This window comes from Mastomys coucha, unplaced genomic scaffold, assembly GCF_008632895.1.
Source record: "Mastomys coucha isolate ucsf_1 unplaced genomic scaffold, UCSF_Mcou_1 pScaffold14, whole genome shotgun sequence".
In the NCBI taxonomy this organism is placed as follows: domain Eukaryota; kingdom Metazoa; phylum Chordata; class Mammalia; order Rodentia; family Muridae; genus Mastomys; species Mastomys coucha.
The window spans coordinates 129,322,650-129,338,265 of NW_022196896.1; the positions used below are offsets into that span (position 1 = coordinate 129,322,650).

General features: G+C 43.8%; 1 protein-coding gene across 1 annotated transcript in view; it reads left to right on the plus strand.

The window, feature by feature from the left end:
• Man2a1 (mannosidase alpha class 2A member 1) overlaps positions 1-15,616 on the plus strand; it is a 160,012-nt gene that overhangs the window by 121,138 nt on the left and 23,258 nt on the right. Inside the window, exon 17 of the mRNA XM_031368592.1 lies at positions 13,802-13,935. Coding sequence (XP_031224452.1) covers positions 13,802-13,935 — 134 coding nt within the window. The remainder of the gene's footprint in view (positions 1-13,801; positions 13,936-15,616) is intronic.

Consider the following 15,616-nt stretch of genomic DNA (forward strand, 5'->3'; position numbering starts at 1 on the left):
TGAGTTTCCCAAAACTTCCAGTCAGCCAGAACTATGGAGTGAGGGGGTTCACTTTGGCCATTTTTAGTAATTCATTCCTGGAAGCTTTAACATCACATTTTCAACTATTGCCAGCTACTTCATATAATAGATGAGAAATACTATCATGCATAAAAGTGTTCATGTGGCCTTGCTTTACTTATACACTTACATACTTAGAACTATAGAGAGGCTGAGTCAGGGGGATTGCAGCTTTAAACAAAGGCCTGGGTAGATTAGTGAGGCCTTATCTCAAAGAAAGAAGAGCAGCATCGGGCTGGACTGAGTAGTGGCAAGGTGCCCTAGCCTGTGGCAGATCCTAGGTTCGGCCCTCAGGATTACCTTCTCTCAGAAAATGCAGATTACTAGCATGTATGAACTGTGTAAAGTAAAGGTTTCGTGCATAACATACCTCAATCATATTCATCCCTTCTAGGTCTTCTTGTCCCCTCTTTTCCTTTCACGAGACCTATGTCCCATTCTTCGTTACTTGTATTAGAAGACAAAGCGCTTCAAAATAGTTAGTGGAACATTGCCTCTGAAAAGTCTAACCTCATTGAAGCACATTCCCTTACTTGCTTTACTTTTCTTTAGCCCTACACGTCCATGCCACTGGCTCTCCTGAGCTCCCCTGGGCTCTCCAGGGCCTGTGAAGTCGTGTTTCGGGATGTCTGAGTAATGTAGGTGCTTCTCCCCTGCTGCTGGTGACGGTGGCGGTGCCTGCTGTCAGACCAGCAGCCGATTTGGAAAGTAATCTGCTCTGACGTGCCTGCTCCTTCTGCCAAGAAACTGTGCTGTCACAGCTAAGCGGCTGTCATCCTTCCCGTACCTCTCCTGTATCCTGGCCACAGCCCTGTCCAGCCTGACTGCCAGCTGCTGGCTCTCTGTCCGAGTCCATTTCCATTTGCTGGCTTGAGTTCTCTCTGTTCTCTGCTGTACTTTGTCCTTTTACCTCCTCGTATTTCCTTCCCGGAATGTGCTCTCTCTCCTCCTCGTTCTGATTCAGGTGCACAGCTTTTGGCAATGCTGCCGACTGGCAGACTCCTCTCCTTAGCAAACTGATGGCCTTGCGTCGGCAGACGCTGGCACGTCGGCAGACGCTGGGGTCTGATGGCCTTGCGTCGGCAGACGCTGGGGTCTGATGGCCTTGACCTAGGCTCACCTCTTCTCAGCATTCATAATCTAGTCACTGTAGCTGCTGCATGAGTATTCCCAAATCTAGGAGTATGGTTTCTTGCCAGTTCCTGAAATCTCCGGACGTCTGGCCGCTAGGGAATGGAGGTACTCTTAAACTTTAGTTTTCTGAATAGGCCACAAACAATATTGATACAGTTTTTTGTTTTGTTTTTAATGCAAACTCTATATTGCTTATGGATTTCTCAATGGGTATAATAAACTTGGGATGACACATTTTTGTGCCAATATTAGATTTTTGTAGCTCAAAAGCAGGAGAGTTTAGAAATGTGTTTGAAATGACAGGTGAGGTAATGTGAAGTTAGTTGAGACCGCTTTTCTGGATGAGCTTTATCCTGGCTGTCTGGATTAAACCTGAAGTCAGCAAATAGAGACTTGAAGGGACAGACAAACCTTGTATTCTTTCTAGCCTGAGCATTTGTTGTTTGTTTTATTCTAACATGGAGGTGGCTGGGTGGGAGACGAGATGCCTGAGTCATCAAAAGGCTTTTTTCTAAACCATATCACCTCCCACATCAGAGGTTGACCTCCTTTCAACGAGTGTGCCTCTCAGAGAAGATTAGCCACACTCGGGAGACACTTAGCCTTTCTTTTCCCTGGGTCTCTCTGACCCGCTCCTGGCTGACCTGCTCTTCCATTTGTCTTCAAGGACTCTTGATGAGGGTTTTGGTTCACTGAGGTTCTCATGAAGTCACTCAAAGCTTGAGGTAGGAGTGTGGAGTCTTCAAATGGATGATATTTGGGGTGGAAAATATGATGATGTTTCTAGGTGTTCTTGAATATGCCGCAGCTTGGCTTCCCGAGTAAACAGTTGTGTAGATGACTAAACGCTCAGCCCACAGCCCAGTTTCTGATGTAGAGCGAGACCTCAGGCAGTGTGTATGTTTCTGTGGATTGACTCTTAGCTGGTATTAATATAACAAACTCCACCTCAGACTTAACCTCCTGAGCTGTTTCTAGGCTAATTTCCTGCTTTTTCCAACGTGCCCAGTGTTGACTGGGTAAGTATTAGTAAATGAAGCCTGTTTGTTATTGGAATCAAATTTCTTTTTAGTTTAAATTTTTATCAATATTTTATTTCTTAATATTTATTTAACTTTTCTGTGTACACATGTACACATGTACACATGGGTGCTGGTGTTTGCAGAGGCCAGAAGCAGGTGTTGGCTCCCTGGGACCTGGTGTTACAGGATGGGAGCAGGCCTTGCAAGAACAGTGCATTCTCTTAACCACTGAACAGTATCTCCAGTCCCTTTATTAATATTTTAAGGCAGCATACAAAGCAATGGTTTTCCAGATGACATTTCATACAAGTACCAAATTTATGAGACAGGAAGTAATGGGATTATTAATATTGTCTTCTCATTTACATATCATTATATTATGTTGGTATCTGTTAGTTTTACAACTTATTTTATTATTGTTTAGCAACATTGACAAATAGAAAGTGAGTTAATCTTACAGGTTGTCTCTTAATTGATAGTCTGTGTTCAGTATTCAATTTAATGAACTAGTCTTTCTCAACCGTGCAAGTTGACCCAGCATCCTGTCAGTCCTCTGTGTGTGTTCTACTTTCGTTTTGCCTAATGTACCTTCTGTCCAGAATGTAAATTGGGCACTTCCCAGATTTCACAGACCAACTGGTCGTTACTGATTGTGAGACCAACTGAGTGGAGAAGCCTTGGTACAGCCACCTGGTCTACTGAATTCTGTTCTCTCTATTTACATCTGCCACAGATTTGGAAAATAATTAGTTCAGTTAAAAGGCTCACTATTTCTTAAAATTACTTAGCTCTTCACAAACACTGTGCTTAAGGACTGGAAAAAATGGCTCACCAGTTAAAAGCAATCGCTCTTCTTGCAGAGGACCCAAGTTCAATGACCAGCACTCACATGGTGCCTCAGAAACATTCCTAACTCCAGTTGGAGGGAATCTCTTCTCACCTCCTCAGGTGCTGCATGCCTGTGGCTGGCAGGCAGTCAGGCAGACAAACAGACAGACAGGCTTACATACACACACACACACACACACACACACACACACTAAAGAACTAAATTTTAAGAAAAGCAAATGTGCTTGTCTTTTCATGATCTCTCACATGTCATCTTCAGAAGGGTTCTTCTGGAAGAAATCTCAGAGGAATTTCTTTGCTCAAGAACTTTGTAAAATCAAGATCAGAGCTTCTTCAGCAATGTCTGAGGAAATTCTTTGATTTGTTGTTGTTGAGGTTGACTAAGAAGTGCATTTATAACCTCCACAATTTAATCTGATACCCCTTGGATCCATTTGGAATCATCTTCCAAAAGATTAGTTTGTAGGAAAATGACATTTTCTCTGGTGATAAAACATGGATGGGGAATAGGAATTAATGTTTGTTTTCATTAGGTTGCTGTCTGAAGCTTCCTCGTGCTCTCCTTCTGTAGGACATAGTGGGTGAGATGAGCACGTGTCCTGCTTGAGACTGAGCATCTACAAACGGAGTACCCTAGCGACCAGCCAGCGGCATAGTGCACTCAAACTCCACAGCTTTTCACAGTTGTGTTTATTAGACTTTTTTAATGCCCCAGCTCTCTGACATCAACCGCACTTTGAAAAATTAGGTTGCCATGGGTTACCAGCACAGCATATATGTTTTCACTGGCAGAAGGTTTAGGTCCCGTATCCATTAAATGTCCTCCGTCCAGCTCCCGCTGCCTTGGAGGCTGGGTTTTCTCTGGACAGGTGCTTGTGAATGAGCGAGAATGTGTGTGGGAGCCATGTTTCAGCCTTAGGAGAAATACCTAAAGCGCAATATTTTTATTCTCTTCTCAATAACATAACAGCACTACACATGTGTAATGGATCTTGCTAAAAGAAAGCAAGCGGCCTGAGGCAAGCATGTGATGAGCTGCTGACCAGAGCACAGGAGGAAAGACTCCTTTGACCCAGAAAACTGAGGAGAAGCCCTGGGCGGCTGTAGCCAGCAAGCAGAGAGCTCAGGTTCTCTCTGCTCAGTTCTGAGGATGCTAGCTATCTTTAACCCAGCGGGTTCATTCTGATGCTTGACTTTCAGAGCCTCAGGATGTCCTTCTCCTGGTAAAACGTGTAAGGCATTCCCACTGAGGACAAGGGAGCCCCGTCTGGGTGTAACTCCCCTCTGTGACCTCTCTGAAAGCTACATGACCTTTTGGATTTCTCACTTAAGTTCCTGGTAACTCGGTGCCCTAATCAGCAGAAAGAGCACAGGGCCTGCTGTGAAGAACCATCAGACACTTCATCAACCTCAGAAGCATGCGAGATCTCCTGTGCTTGACAGCTTGTTCTAAAGTTGTTTGCTAAGGATGCCTGGGTTGGGGGCCTCCAGCCCTGGGGTCCACCCCTTTGTAACCAAGATCCCAGAGTTTCACCGAAGTTGTTCTGTATTCCTGTAAAAAGATTCATGAGAATGTTGAAATGGCTTACAATTAATCTTCCTTTTCCCCCCAGAGCTATATTCTATATTTAGTATGAGTAAGAATCATTAAGTTACAACTAAGCAGACCTAGGTAATTAAAACATTTTTTTTTTTTTTTTGGAATATAATGTACAATTGCCTGCTAAGGACTTTTTCCTTTTAATTGGAACTTTTAAAAATTGAAATAAGTCAGTATGTGTGGAACTTGATCATTCCCTACAGGCATGCAGGAGGAGTTATTTTAAGGGCCCATAAGTACATTCTGGTTACGCCAATTTAGACTCAGGCTGTCGGCTGTGTTGGTTATAGCTGCTGCATCAGACACTGCTCCCTAACGGGAAGTGGAAATGATGTCTCTGGTGAGCGTGTGTTTGCTGAGCTTGCTCTCAGGATCGGGAACACATACAAGTGCATATGAGAAATTCCTAGCTCTGACTCTGCGATGGGGACAGTTAGATTCCACATCAGGGGCTTTGGTGGGGATAACTAAGTTACAGTACGGGAAGCCGGGTGATTTGTTAAGTGTCGTATTCGTTTAAGAGACAGAGGAAACCAGACAAATTATGTAATTTATACTTAAAATATAAAAATGACCAAAGAATAGCAATGACTGTTCTTTGGAGTTAAGAGAGGTGAAGATTTGATGAGGGGAGAGTCTTAGGTGCATCCAAATGGGCAGAAAGAAAGGGAAAGAGAAGGGAGGTTGGTTAGATCAAACCTTGTTTCCTAGATGAAGGACTCTGTCTCCTATGTATTTTGTAAATTGACATAATATTTTTATTTGTATATTTAAATAATTGCAGAGTACGTCACTGTGGTTAACAGTGACATTTAAAAATAGACATATCCACGGGTAGCAATTCATTGCACATTCATGAATTTTTAAAGAGGTTATACAAATTGTCCCCTGGCCATCCCACTTCCACATCTTCATTTTCTTCCTGTTGTCATATTTGCATTCTGAGTCCCCACCGGATATGTCCTAATACTGCATTTTTGTGTTCGAGTCTTGTTTGTCAGTTGCCTTTTCATGACTTCTCTGAGACTGAAATCCTATCTGTTGAGCACATCTGTGTACACAGATGTTTAACGTTTAAAACCCACCCTATGGCCCTAAGTGTTAATGTCTTTCTGGATTGAGTTATTAAAACAATGTAAATAATACATTGCTGTTTTGTGAATTTGTTTTAGAAACTTTAACGGAGTGTTTCTCTCAGTGAACAGTGTACCTTTTGGTTTTCATAAGTACCAAATGCAAAGGTACATTTCTTACGTGGATTAGAAGCTGATAATGGAAAAAATATTATAGGCTATCATTTAATATAGAACTTTTGAGTCAAGTGCTGTATGTCACAAAATGACCATCAAACATTTTTTTGGTTAATTATTTTAACGATCATATTGCTTGCCAACCTGATTGGGCATCCCTTCAATTTTGTTAAAGGCAAAGAGTTGAAAACTATGTTTGACAGAAGTATTTGATAGTTGTTTAAAAATCTAATTAGACACCGATATCTCAAATTATATTTGCTTAGCACCCATGTGAGTGGGAATGGGTGAGAAGAATGCTTCCATCCCGCAGTACCCACTGCCCTTCTTCTCTTCCCTCCTCCACCTTCCCTCCTCCCTTTATCCCTCCTCCTCCTCCCTTCTTTGTGCCTCCTTCTAACTGTGTAAGTTAGGAGAAGTCCTATGCAGAGTGGTAGAAAAGGTTTACAGACTTGCGGTTCCATGGCAAGATTGTTTTGGACAGATGAACATAGAGTGATTTGTGAGCTCCCTGCTTTCTTGAAGGGTCCCTGGGACAGGAGCACGTCTGAGAGCTGAACAGAAGTGAGTGCCCCTCAGTGCCCAGTGGGAGCAGGTCTCTGCTCTTCTGTCTTGGGCGACTGGGAGGTGAGCTCCTGTGCTGTCTTCGCAGCCAGTGCTCTGTCTCTTGACTGTCTTGTGTGGATGACAATTTGAAGACTGGGACTCTTCCTTTCCTTCCCAAACCTGTTGATTCAGGAAATCATTGTTTCTTTTGAAAAGCAGCTTTTTGGGGTGAGGGGATGGGGTGGTACTCTTTTAAACCTTCTTCAAATTAGCCATTCTTTATTGATCCCATCTTAACCAATACTTGCACTTTACTCCCTTACTAAGTACTTGCTTCTACATGTCCTTGCCCTGGTGGCCTGGTTTTTCCCTGGGCCATTTCTCCAAGGCTCTCATGTCTGCAGTCACTGGGATGCACCTGTGTCAGGGTCTGTGCCTGGGGAAGAACTGCAGACCGTCTGGACCCACATCCTATCCTCTTCTCCCGTCCTGCCTGCGGGTCCTTCCCTCTTTTCTGATAACCTCCTCCTGTCCCCCATTAACATGTGCTCTGGGTCCTTCTCTCTCTGTGTTCTGCTCCCCGTAAAGTCTTTTCTTCTTTATTTCATGATCAGTCAGCACTTTGAACTTGAACAGTTAAAGGTCTCTGTAGTGACAGTGACCCACTGCAATAAAAAGCTTCTCTGATCAAGGTTGGGAGCATCACAGATCTATGGACATTAACAGAAATATCTAGAAGTCAGTTTAACATGACACTATAGTAAAACAACAGCCTAGATCGAGGGTCCATGGCCTCCCTTACTATGACCTTTGACTAGGTGTATAGCATCAGGTGTGCATATCTAATCAAAAGAGGGCTTAGTGTTCTAGTTACCCGTAAGTGTCAACATACACAGCTAGGTCATTTGAGAGGAGAAGTCTCAATTGAAGAATTACCTATGTAAGATTGGTATGTGAACATGTCTGAATTGGTGATGTAGTAGCCCACTGTCAGTGGCACCATTCCACGGGCAGGTCGTCCTTGTGTGCGGGGGAAGGGGTGCGTGCATGTGTGCATGTCCCTCAGTGATGGGTTTTACCTGCAAGTATAATATAAAGTAAACTCTTTGCTGGAAGTCGCTTTTGGTCAGAGCAACAGAAAAGGAACCAGAACAGCACCATGAACAGTCTCGCCACTAACGTATCAGACACCCAGCACCATGAACAGTCTCACCACTAACGTACCAGGGGCACACAGCATGAACAGTCTCGCCACTAATGTACCAGGGCACACAGCATGAACAGCCTCGCCACTAACGTACCAGGGGCACACAGCATGAACAGTCTCACCACTAACGTACCAGGGGCACACAGCATGAACAGTCTCGCCACTAATGTACCAGGGCACACAGCATGAACAGCCTCGCCACTAACGTACCAGGGCACATAGCACCATGAACAGTCTCGCCACTAATGTACCAGGGGCACAGCACCATGAACAGTCTCACCACTAACGTACCAGGGGCACAGCACCATGAACAGTCTCACCACTAACGTACCAGGGGCACAGCTTGCCTTCTCGTCAGCATTGTAGCGTGGGGGTCACCACTGGCTGAGATGATTGATGTCTGTTCTCCACCAGACACTTGTGTAGCACCTTCCAGGACTACGAAAGTGAGGCAGCAGGGAGAGTTTCCTGGTCAGTTCAAGATGGATCTCTCTGTATCCTGCAATGAAAGTCTGTAGTGTCTGCAGTAATCTACGACGGGCAACCAAGAGCATCTCCCTTATTAAACTATCCCTCCATGGCCCAGTTTTCTGGTTCCCACAGGTACTTGAGGCTAAATACACAGATGTGCACCCAAACAAACAAACAAACAATAGATTTGAAGGACATAGGAAAGGACATGGGACTACTTTTCTAGTTGGGTACAGGCCAGATGCCCTCGTCCTTTCTTGACCTAATCACAGGGTGAGGGCCACTTATAAGATACTAGATTCTTGCTGAGCAGTGTTCAGGGCTCTTCTGCTTTTGATTCTAAGCCCTTTCCTCTCATTAGATTTCCTCTGATTGGATGTGGCAAAATGCTGTCTGATTCAACAGAGTCTATTCCTTGGGAAAAAATATGCTGTGTATTTCAGAACTGTTGGAATGAGATGACGTGGAGAGGCCAACCCCAGTCTTTTCGACACCTAGTTAGGCTGCTGCAAGGATGAGACAAGGAGCGTAGAGAGTGCGCAGGAGGTAATGAAAGCAAGTGGAGCCGGGCAGTGGTGGCGCACACCTTTAATCCCAGCACTTGGGAGGCAGAGGCAGGCGGATTTCTGAGTTCGAGGCCAGCCTGGTCTACAGAGTGAGTTCCAGGACAGCCAGGGCTATACAGAGAAACCCTGTTTCGAAAAAAAAAAAAAAAGAAAAGAAAAAAGAAAGAAAGCAAGTGGAGACAGTGGATAGAAACATCATTTTTGCTGATCAGAACTGCTCCCCAGCACACTGTCATTGCCAGAATCCTTACACCTCTGTCTATTCCCTGTGCTTTGCCTTCTGTACCCAGGGCATAATAAGGATGGCCTCCAGCTTTGCTCTCTGAAGGAATGTGTATGTATCTTAGGTCACTAAGCTAATTCTAAGCAAACATTAAACAGCCGAGGCTTCCTCCATCTTGTCCCCACGCTCCTGACCTGTTCTGTGGTGGGGGAAGGCCCTGCGGATGCCAGCACTATTTGTCTGCACCTCCGAAGCCGCTGTTCTAAAATTAAAATGTGGCCAATGCTCCTGCTGGTGACCTATTGATTCCCTGACATGTAGGAAAATAGTCTTTCTTTTCAGGGGCTTTAAAGTATTTTCATAAACACAAATAATGCGTACATGCTCCTTTTCACAGTTTTAATGCATTATACATGTAACGTTCAGCTCTTTGGAATCTCTCTGCCCCACACATTCCTCAGGAGAAGAAATGCACGTGTGTTCTCATGTGCACATAGGCAGCTCCATGCCTCTGGAAAACTGTAGCATGAGGTCTATGTCTGTTTTCAGCCTAAGGTTTATAGCACTATACAAGAGTGTGCTTTCTGCAGAAGCCTGCCTGCCTACCCGCTCGCCCGCCCGCCTGGATATACACGCACCCCATCCTTGTCCTTTGCAGCACTGTGCCCCATAGCACGCAGTTTTCTAGTCATCTCCCTCCTGACGGACATCTGGCATGTTCTCCCGCAGTTTACTCTTAAAAGTGGCAGTCAGAAGCCATGCAGGTGTGTGCTCCCCTCAGCTCTGAGGTGGCAAGGCTCACTTCCGGGCTTCTTGACTAAGGTGGTGTGTCATACAGTAAAGAGGAACTGCTATGGAACAGGGCCTGTGTCTGAAGTCATTTAAAAATAAATCTCACTATGAAAAGCTTGCAAATGAAAACCACTGGAATTAACCAGATCTGAAACTATACAACTCACTGAACCTATACAGTTAGAATAGCCAGGTTTTTAAATCCATATTATTTTCTTGACTTCTAGAGAAAGCGGTCTTTTAAAAACAGGGCTTGGGGTTGTTTTATAAAGAGCTTGGGTGCTGGCAAGCTTTATCCCTTAACAAGATTTCAGGAGGTTGCTCTCCTGTATTGGATCATCAGCTCAGCATCTCCCTCTCTTCACCACCCCCTTCCTCCCTCCCTTTTCTCGCCTCCTTCGCTCACTCCTCACCTGCTGTCCTTATCCTGCATCTAAAATCTTCTTTCTCCTAATGACTGCAAGCATAGTTTCTTCTCTCCCAGACCTCTCTTGTAAAGCAGCTTCAACTCCCCAGTCAGCGGTGTGCTGGAAACATGGCGACTGAGAGGGTTAGCTGTGATGCCCCCAGCCTCGCTATGGTACTGTCAGCAAGTGACAGTGACGTCCGCCAGGCTTAGGGGTAGGGTTCCATAAGTGATCTGGGAAGAGCAGGGACTCAGGAAGTGTCAGTGCCAGCTGGTTCCCCCACTCCTCCATCGCTCGTGCTCATCAGTTAGCAGACATTCTAGCATGCCTGTACACTGCAAGGAGCCCACGTTCTCATGTGTGTGCTTGCCCGTGATGACATGTATGTGCTTCCTCCCATGCCAGACTATTTCTGTTTGGTGAGGGATGTGTTTTTCTTTCTTGGTTATTTCTGTTGAGCAGCAAGTCAGCCCTTACTGTGCTCAGAGATTAGAAGTGGAATGTAAGGGTGGTGTGTAAGATAGCTTGTCTGTGAGAAGCCAGGAAAGTCTGAGAGGACACACTGCCTCACTTCAGGGCTGAGGCTCAAGTCTACCTTCTACCTGGACAGCAGCTCAGGGAGAGACTTGCTGGCCCCTTGGTTGCTTTGTGCACTACTTCTCACCAGCCTCTGGTCTGGCTTTGTGTTGATAAGGCCAAGCATCCTCCTCTCTGCAGTCAAAGGGCAGGTGTTAGTGCTGACTCCTCATGGCTGCATCCCAGTTGGGGCTTTGCTCCTCCCCCTTTAAAGGACTAACCTTGTACAACCAAAACGGAGAGACACACTTTGGTAAATGAACTAGCTTTCTGTCGCTTACTATAGAGAACACAGAGCAGTGGTCCTAACAGGCACCTAGGGTGCTCTCCACTCAACCCTCAGGCCCCCTGGAGGGGCTCAGCGACAGGGTTGGCAGCCTCCCACCCTAGCCACACTTACGGAGGATGCGTGCCAGCGTACTGACTCTATTTTATTGCAGGCACAGGTTTTTATTTGTTTGTTTGTATAAAAGACATTTTAAGTTTGAACTTAGTTTAGAAGCCGGATCCTGGTCCCGAATTTAAATTAATGCCTTGTAGATTTGTGAATGAATGTAAGGCTCCTTTCTAAGGGGCTTGAAGTATTTGTTGCCACAACAGGATCTGAGCACATTGAGAAAGATGACGTTCTCAATGGAATAATTTATCATTGCCAGAGGTAACATGAAATTATTAAGTTTTTTCCTTGAAGCATGTTCTTTGTAAATGTTTTCTGGAGAGACATGAATTGAACTTAATGATATTCTTTCTTGTTAAGACTTCATTTTATTTCATGTATTCTTTTGACCCCTGAGAGAATATCTAATCTAGAGAGAAGAAAAGATAAAACACCACCAGAAATCCTGCAGGCTCTGCCAGGGAGCTGGAGTCGGCTTCCGGTCACCATGTGTGTTCCTTGGAGCTGCACGAGCACTTTCATGTTTGTTGGGGATCTGATTGTGAGGGTTCCCATGCTGGGGGTTGAACTTGGGGCCACACTGATGCTAAGTGCATGCTACACTGTGAGCCTTGTGTTGTATATTTGTGTCTCTTAGGTTCATTAAATTTCCACATGCATTTCATTTTAGCTTAAAAACATTCCAATTTCTGTGAACATAATAAAAGTAATGTTTGCATCTAGAGTGGTGTATATCATAGCTCAAAGAAGGTTGTGCCGTATTACGTAATACACATACACACTCATTTAAGTTGTCAATAGTAGTGGAGGTATTCTTTCTTTTAAACTAACTAGTTTATATGATTTATGGCTATTAAAAAAGTGCCCACCACTTCCTCCCCATTCCTGGCAGTTTCACCCCATGAGTTGAAAACATGAGACACTGAGGTTGGCACCCAGTGAGGGACTTGAATGGAAGAGCCATGCACCAGAGCAGAGTTCTGTGCATTTCTGGAGGTGGTTAGTAGAGGCTTCAGCCCATTTCCTGTCTCCAGCACCAGATTATTATTTATTCTCTGTGTTGCCTATATTCACGTCAACTCCACACAAGCTAGAGTCACCAGGGAAGAGGGAACCCCAGATGAGAAAATGCCCCCACCAGATTGGCCTGTGGGTGAGCCTCTGGAGTGTTTTCATAATTGGAGAGATAGGGAGAGGGAGAAGGAGAAGGAGAGGGGGAGGGGGAGAGAGGGAGGGAGAGGACCCAGGTCCCTGTGAGGAGTGCTGCCTGTGAGAAAGCAGGCTGAGCAAGCTGTGAGGAGCAGGCCAGGAAGCAGCCCTCCTGCAGGGCTCTTGGATCCACTCTTCCCTTCAGGTTTTGCTTCAAATTCTTGCCCCCCCCACCCCCCCGACTTCCTTCATGGCGACCTGTATAGGGACTTAAGCTGACAGAACCCTTTCTTCCTCAAGTAACTTTGGTCATGGTATACCTGTAGTGGCTGAGCTAGCAGCATGTGCGTACTTTTCCAAACACCCCAAGACTCCTTCTGTTACTCGTTGCCACTCTCTAGGAGTAAATGAGTTCTTTTTGACTCCCTTTCTCTGTTCTTCCTCCTCCTTTTCTTAATGCATTTTATCTTGTTGAAGAATCTGCTAGCTGTAAGTATGGTGGGAGTCAGTATACACACACATGCATATGCACACATACATATGTACACACACACACACACACACACACACACACACACACACACACCTCTGGGGTAATTGGAACATCAGAGGGTCAGCTTTGGCAAAGGACCAGGACTGGATCTCATCTTCTGTCCCTTTCCCTGTGTCTATGGAGAAGGTGCTGTAATAGCTGTCCCTCCACACACTCCATCTCCACTCAGTGTGTTGAATTTCTGCACAACACCTCTCTTCATCTCTGAATTGACCCAAGGCTTCCCTGAGGACGCAACAGTGCAGTTAAGGTAGAGTTCAAGTAGATACTAATAAACCACTTTAGTTTTCTGCAAAAGAATTGTAAAAATCTGAGTTTGACGCATCTTCAAGCTGTCTTCCCCTCAATGTTGTAAAAGGCAGAATGGATCATATTGTAACAGGAGACCCAAGGGGACAAGGAAACACAAGTGAAATTGACTTAATTTCTAAGGCTCCCTCAAATTTCAATCCATAAATACCAATATGTTAGTAAAGCCCCTAGCTATACATTATCTCATGGGATCCTGTCTCCATATGAAACATTGAAAGTGCGGTAACACGCCGTGCTGAGTGAGCAGAGTGTAAACTCAGTAGTTCCTGATTCTAGGGAATCACCTCATGACGCGTCTTTGGCGTCTTTCCTCATGACGGCGTCTTTGGAGTCTTTCCTCATGATGGCGTCTTTCCTGGGGGAATGGTTCAGGTGAGAGGCTGGCCCGCAGGGCCTGCTCCGTCCTCACTTCCTGTCTTCCTTCCCCTCAGAACCCATTGAGAACTGTGTGGCATGTTGTTCTCTTGCTTTCTCTCAGCCTTTTATTGAAATTTATATAGTCTTAAGTAAATACTGTCTCCAGTATGAAAACAAGAAGAAAATGCTAAATTGTTATATCATTTCATATATGAGAGATGGTTAAGAGTCAGAAAACAAGGAGATATATGGGAAGAGATTTTACAGTATAGTTAATAAATGTGGAGACAATAATTGCTTTTGTTAATGTTTATTTTCTTTTAAATTTAGGAATAGAAGGGCAGTCCATGGAAGTTTCTAATATTGTGGACATCAGGAGTGTGCATAACCGTGAGATTGTAATGAGAATTTCATCTAAAATAAACAACCAAAACAGATATTATACTGACTTAAATGGATATCAGGTAATTTTCTCTAAAATCACTATGATGGATATATTTATATGCCAGTTTATATGGATATTTATGTGGTATTTGTGGCGGATATATATGTTCATGTATGGAGTGAGTAATTTTATGCAAGATAATTACCCAGTCAATTTTGCATCATTATAAACTATTCCTAATGTTTTCAACTCTTTCTAGAATTGAGACAGTTTTAACAGACAGTTGTGGGTTCTGCTGTCAGACTTCCAAAGGTAGAAGGAATCGTTAAGAGAGATCATGTTTTTAGAGTATCTACTTATAATTTTTTTTTTTTAATTGAAAGCTAAGGGACTGGAGAGAGTGTCACCTGAAGGGAAGTTTGTTCAGTTCCTAACACCCATGTCAGCTGGCTCATAACCACTTTTAACTTCAGTCCCAGGGGATTTGGCCTGTCTGGGCACCTGATGCACATGATAGACATAAAATCACTCTCTGTCTCTCTCTTTCGCGCTCTGTCATACACATACTTTTTAAAAAAGTAAATCTTTAAAAGTGAGAATTTGATGACCATCAATATATTAAACACTTTTCTAAAATTATACATAAAAGGAAACATAATTAAAGATTGGAAGATATCTTTTTTTTCTTCATAAAGAACTCACATATACATGTCATTGATTCCTCAAGATATAATAATGGCATCTTTTATGTTCTGTGGCAGCCCCTTGCATGTGTTAACATTGAGTGAAGTGCACATTTATGCGTGCAAGTACACAGAAAGGCTTATGCCACCTTAGAAGTGTGGGCTGCTACATATTTAATCAAAATTATCAGGCAGTAATTATATAGTAAGAAAATTAATTCTTATATTTTACTTGTATATTACAGATTCTTTTAATTGTGCTTAAGAGAACTTTTTGGACTGCTACTTTAATTTCTATTATTTTGAGTATATATGTGTGACAACATGTCTTTTGAATAATACCACTAAAAACATGGGCATATTTTTGAAGCATTTGCATTTCAAAACTTCCTGGCTATGAATAGAAATAATTTCACAACATATGCTTTTTACTTGGTCTGATTTTCAACTGGCTATAAGTGGAAAGAGCTGGATGATTTTCTCTTCCATGATTTCCTGCAAAAGAGTTAAATTTAAACCTTCTCCAGAGAACCAAATCTCAGCGTACATTCTGATTAGCTAATTCTGCTGTGGCCCCTTGGTTTTCAAATGAAGCTCTGACTTCATGGTGATTCATTTTTCTTATGTACAAAAAGGAAACATTCTCTTAAAGTCTCAGAAATATTTGCGTATGTTGGTTTACATGTGAAAAAGAGAGCTTAGTAAAAACTGAATTACTAAAAATGTGCATTTTGTCGCCATTGCTCAGATGAGATACTGACACTATCTCTGGTCCACAGTGTAAATATCTCTTCTAATAAGCCCCATTCTAACCTATGGAAATTGTAGTTCTTGGGCAAAACTAGAGAGACTTACAGGAGGAGCCCAGCTGAGCTACCTCTGCACGCCCGTTCATGACTTTAAGGCCACGGGCTGGTGGGGTGTGGAGAGGCCGCTAACTGAGAGGAGTAGAGTTCTCTGGCCTTGGCCAGCCTGCCTGCTGCCTCCTCTTCCCTGCCCCTCTCTTTTCCTCTCCTCTCCTCTCTTCCCCTTTGTCCCCCTCTTGTCTTAATCACTGCTTCCTCTCCTAGATTTGCC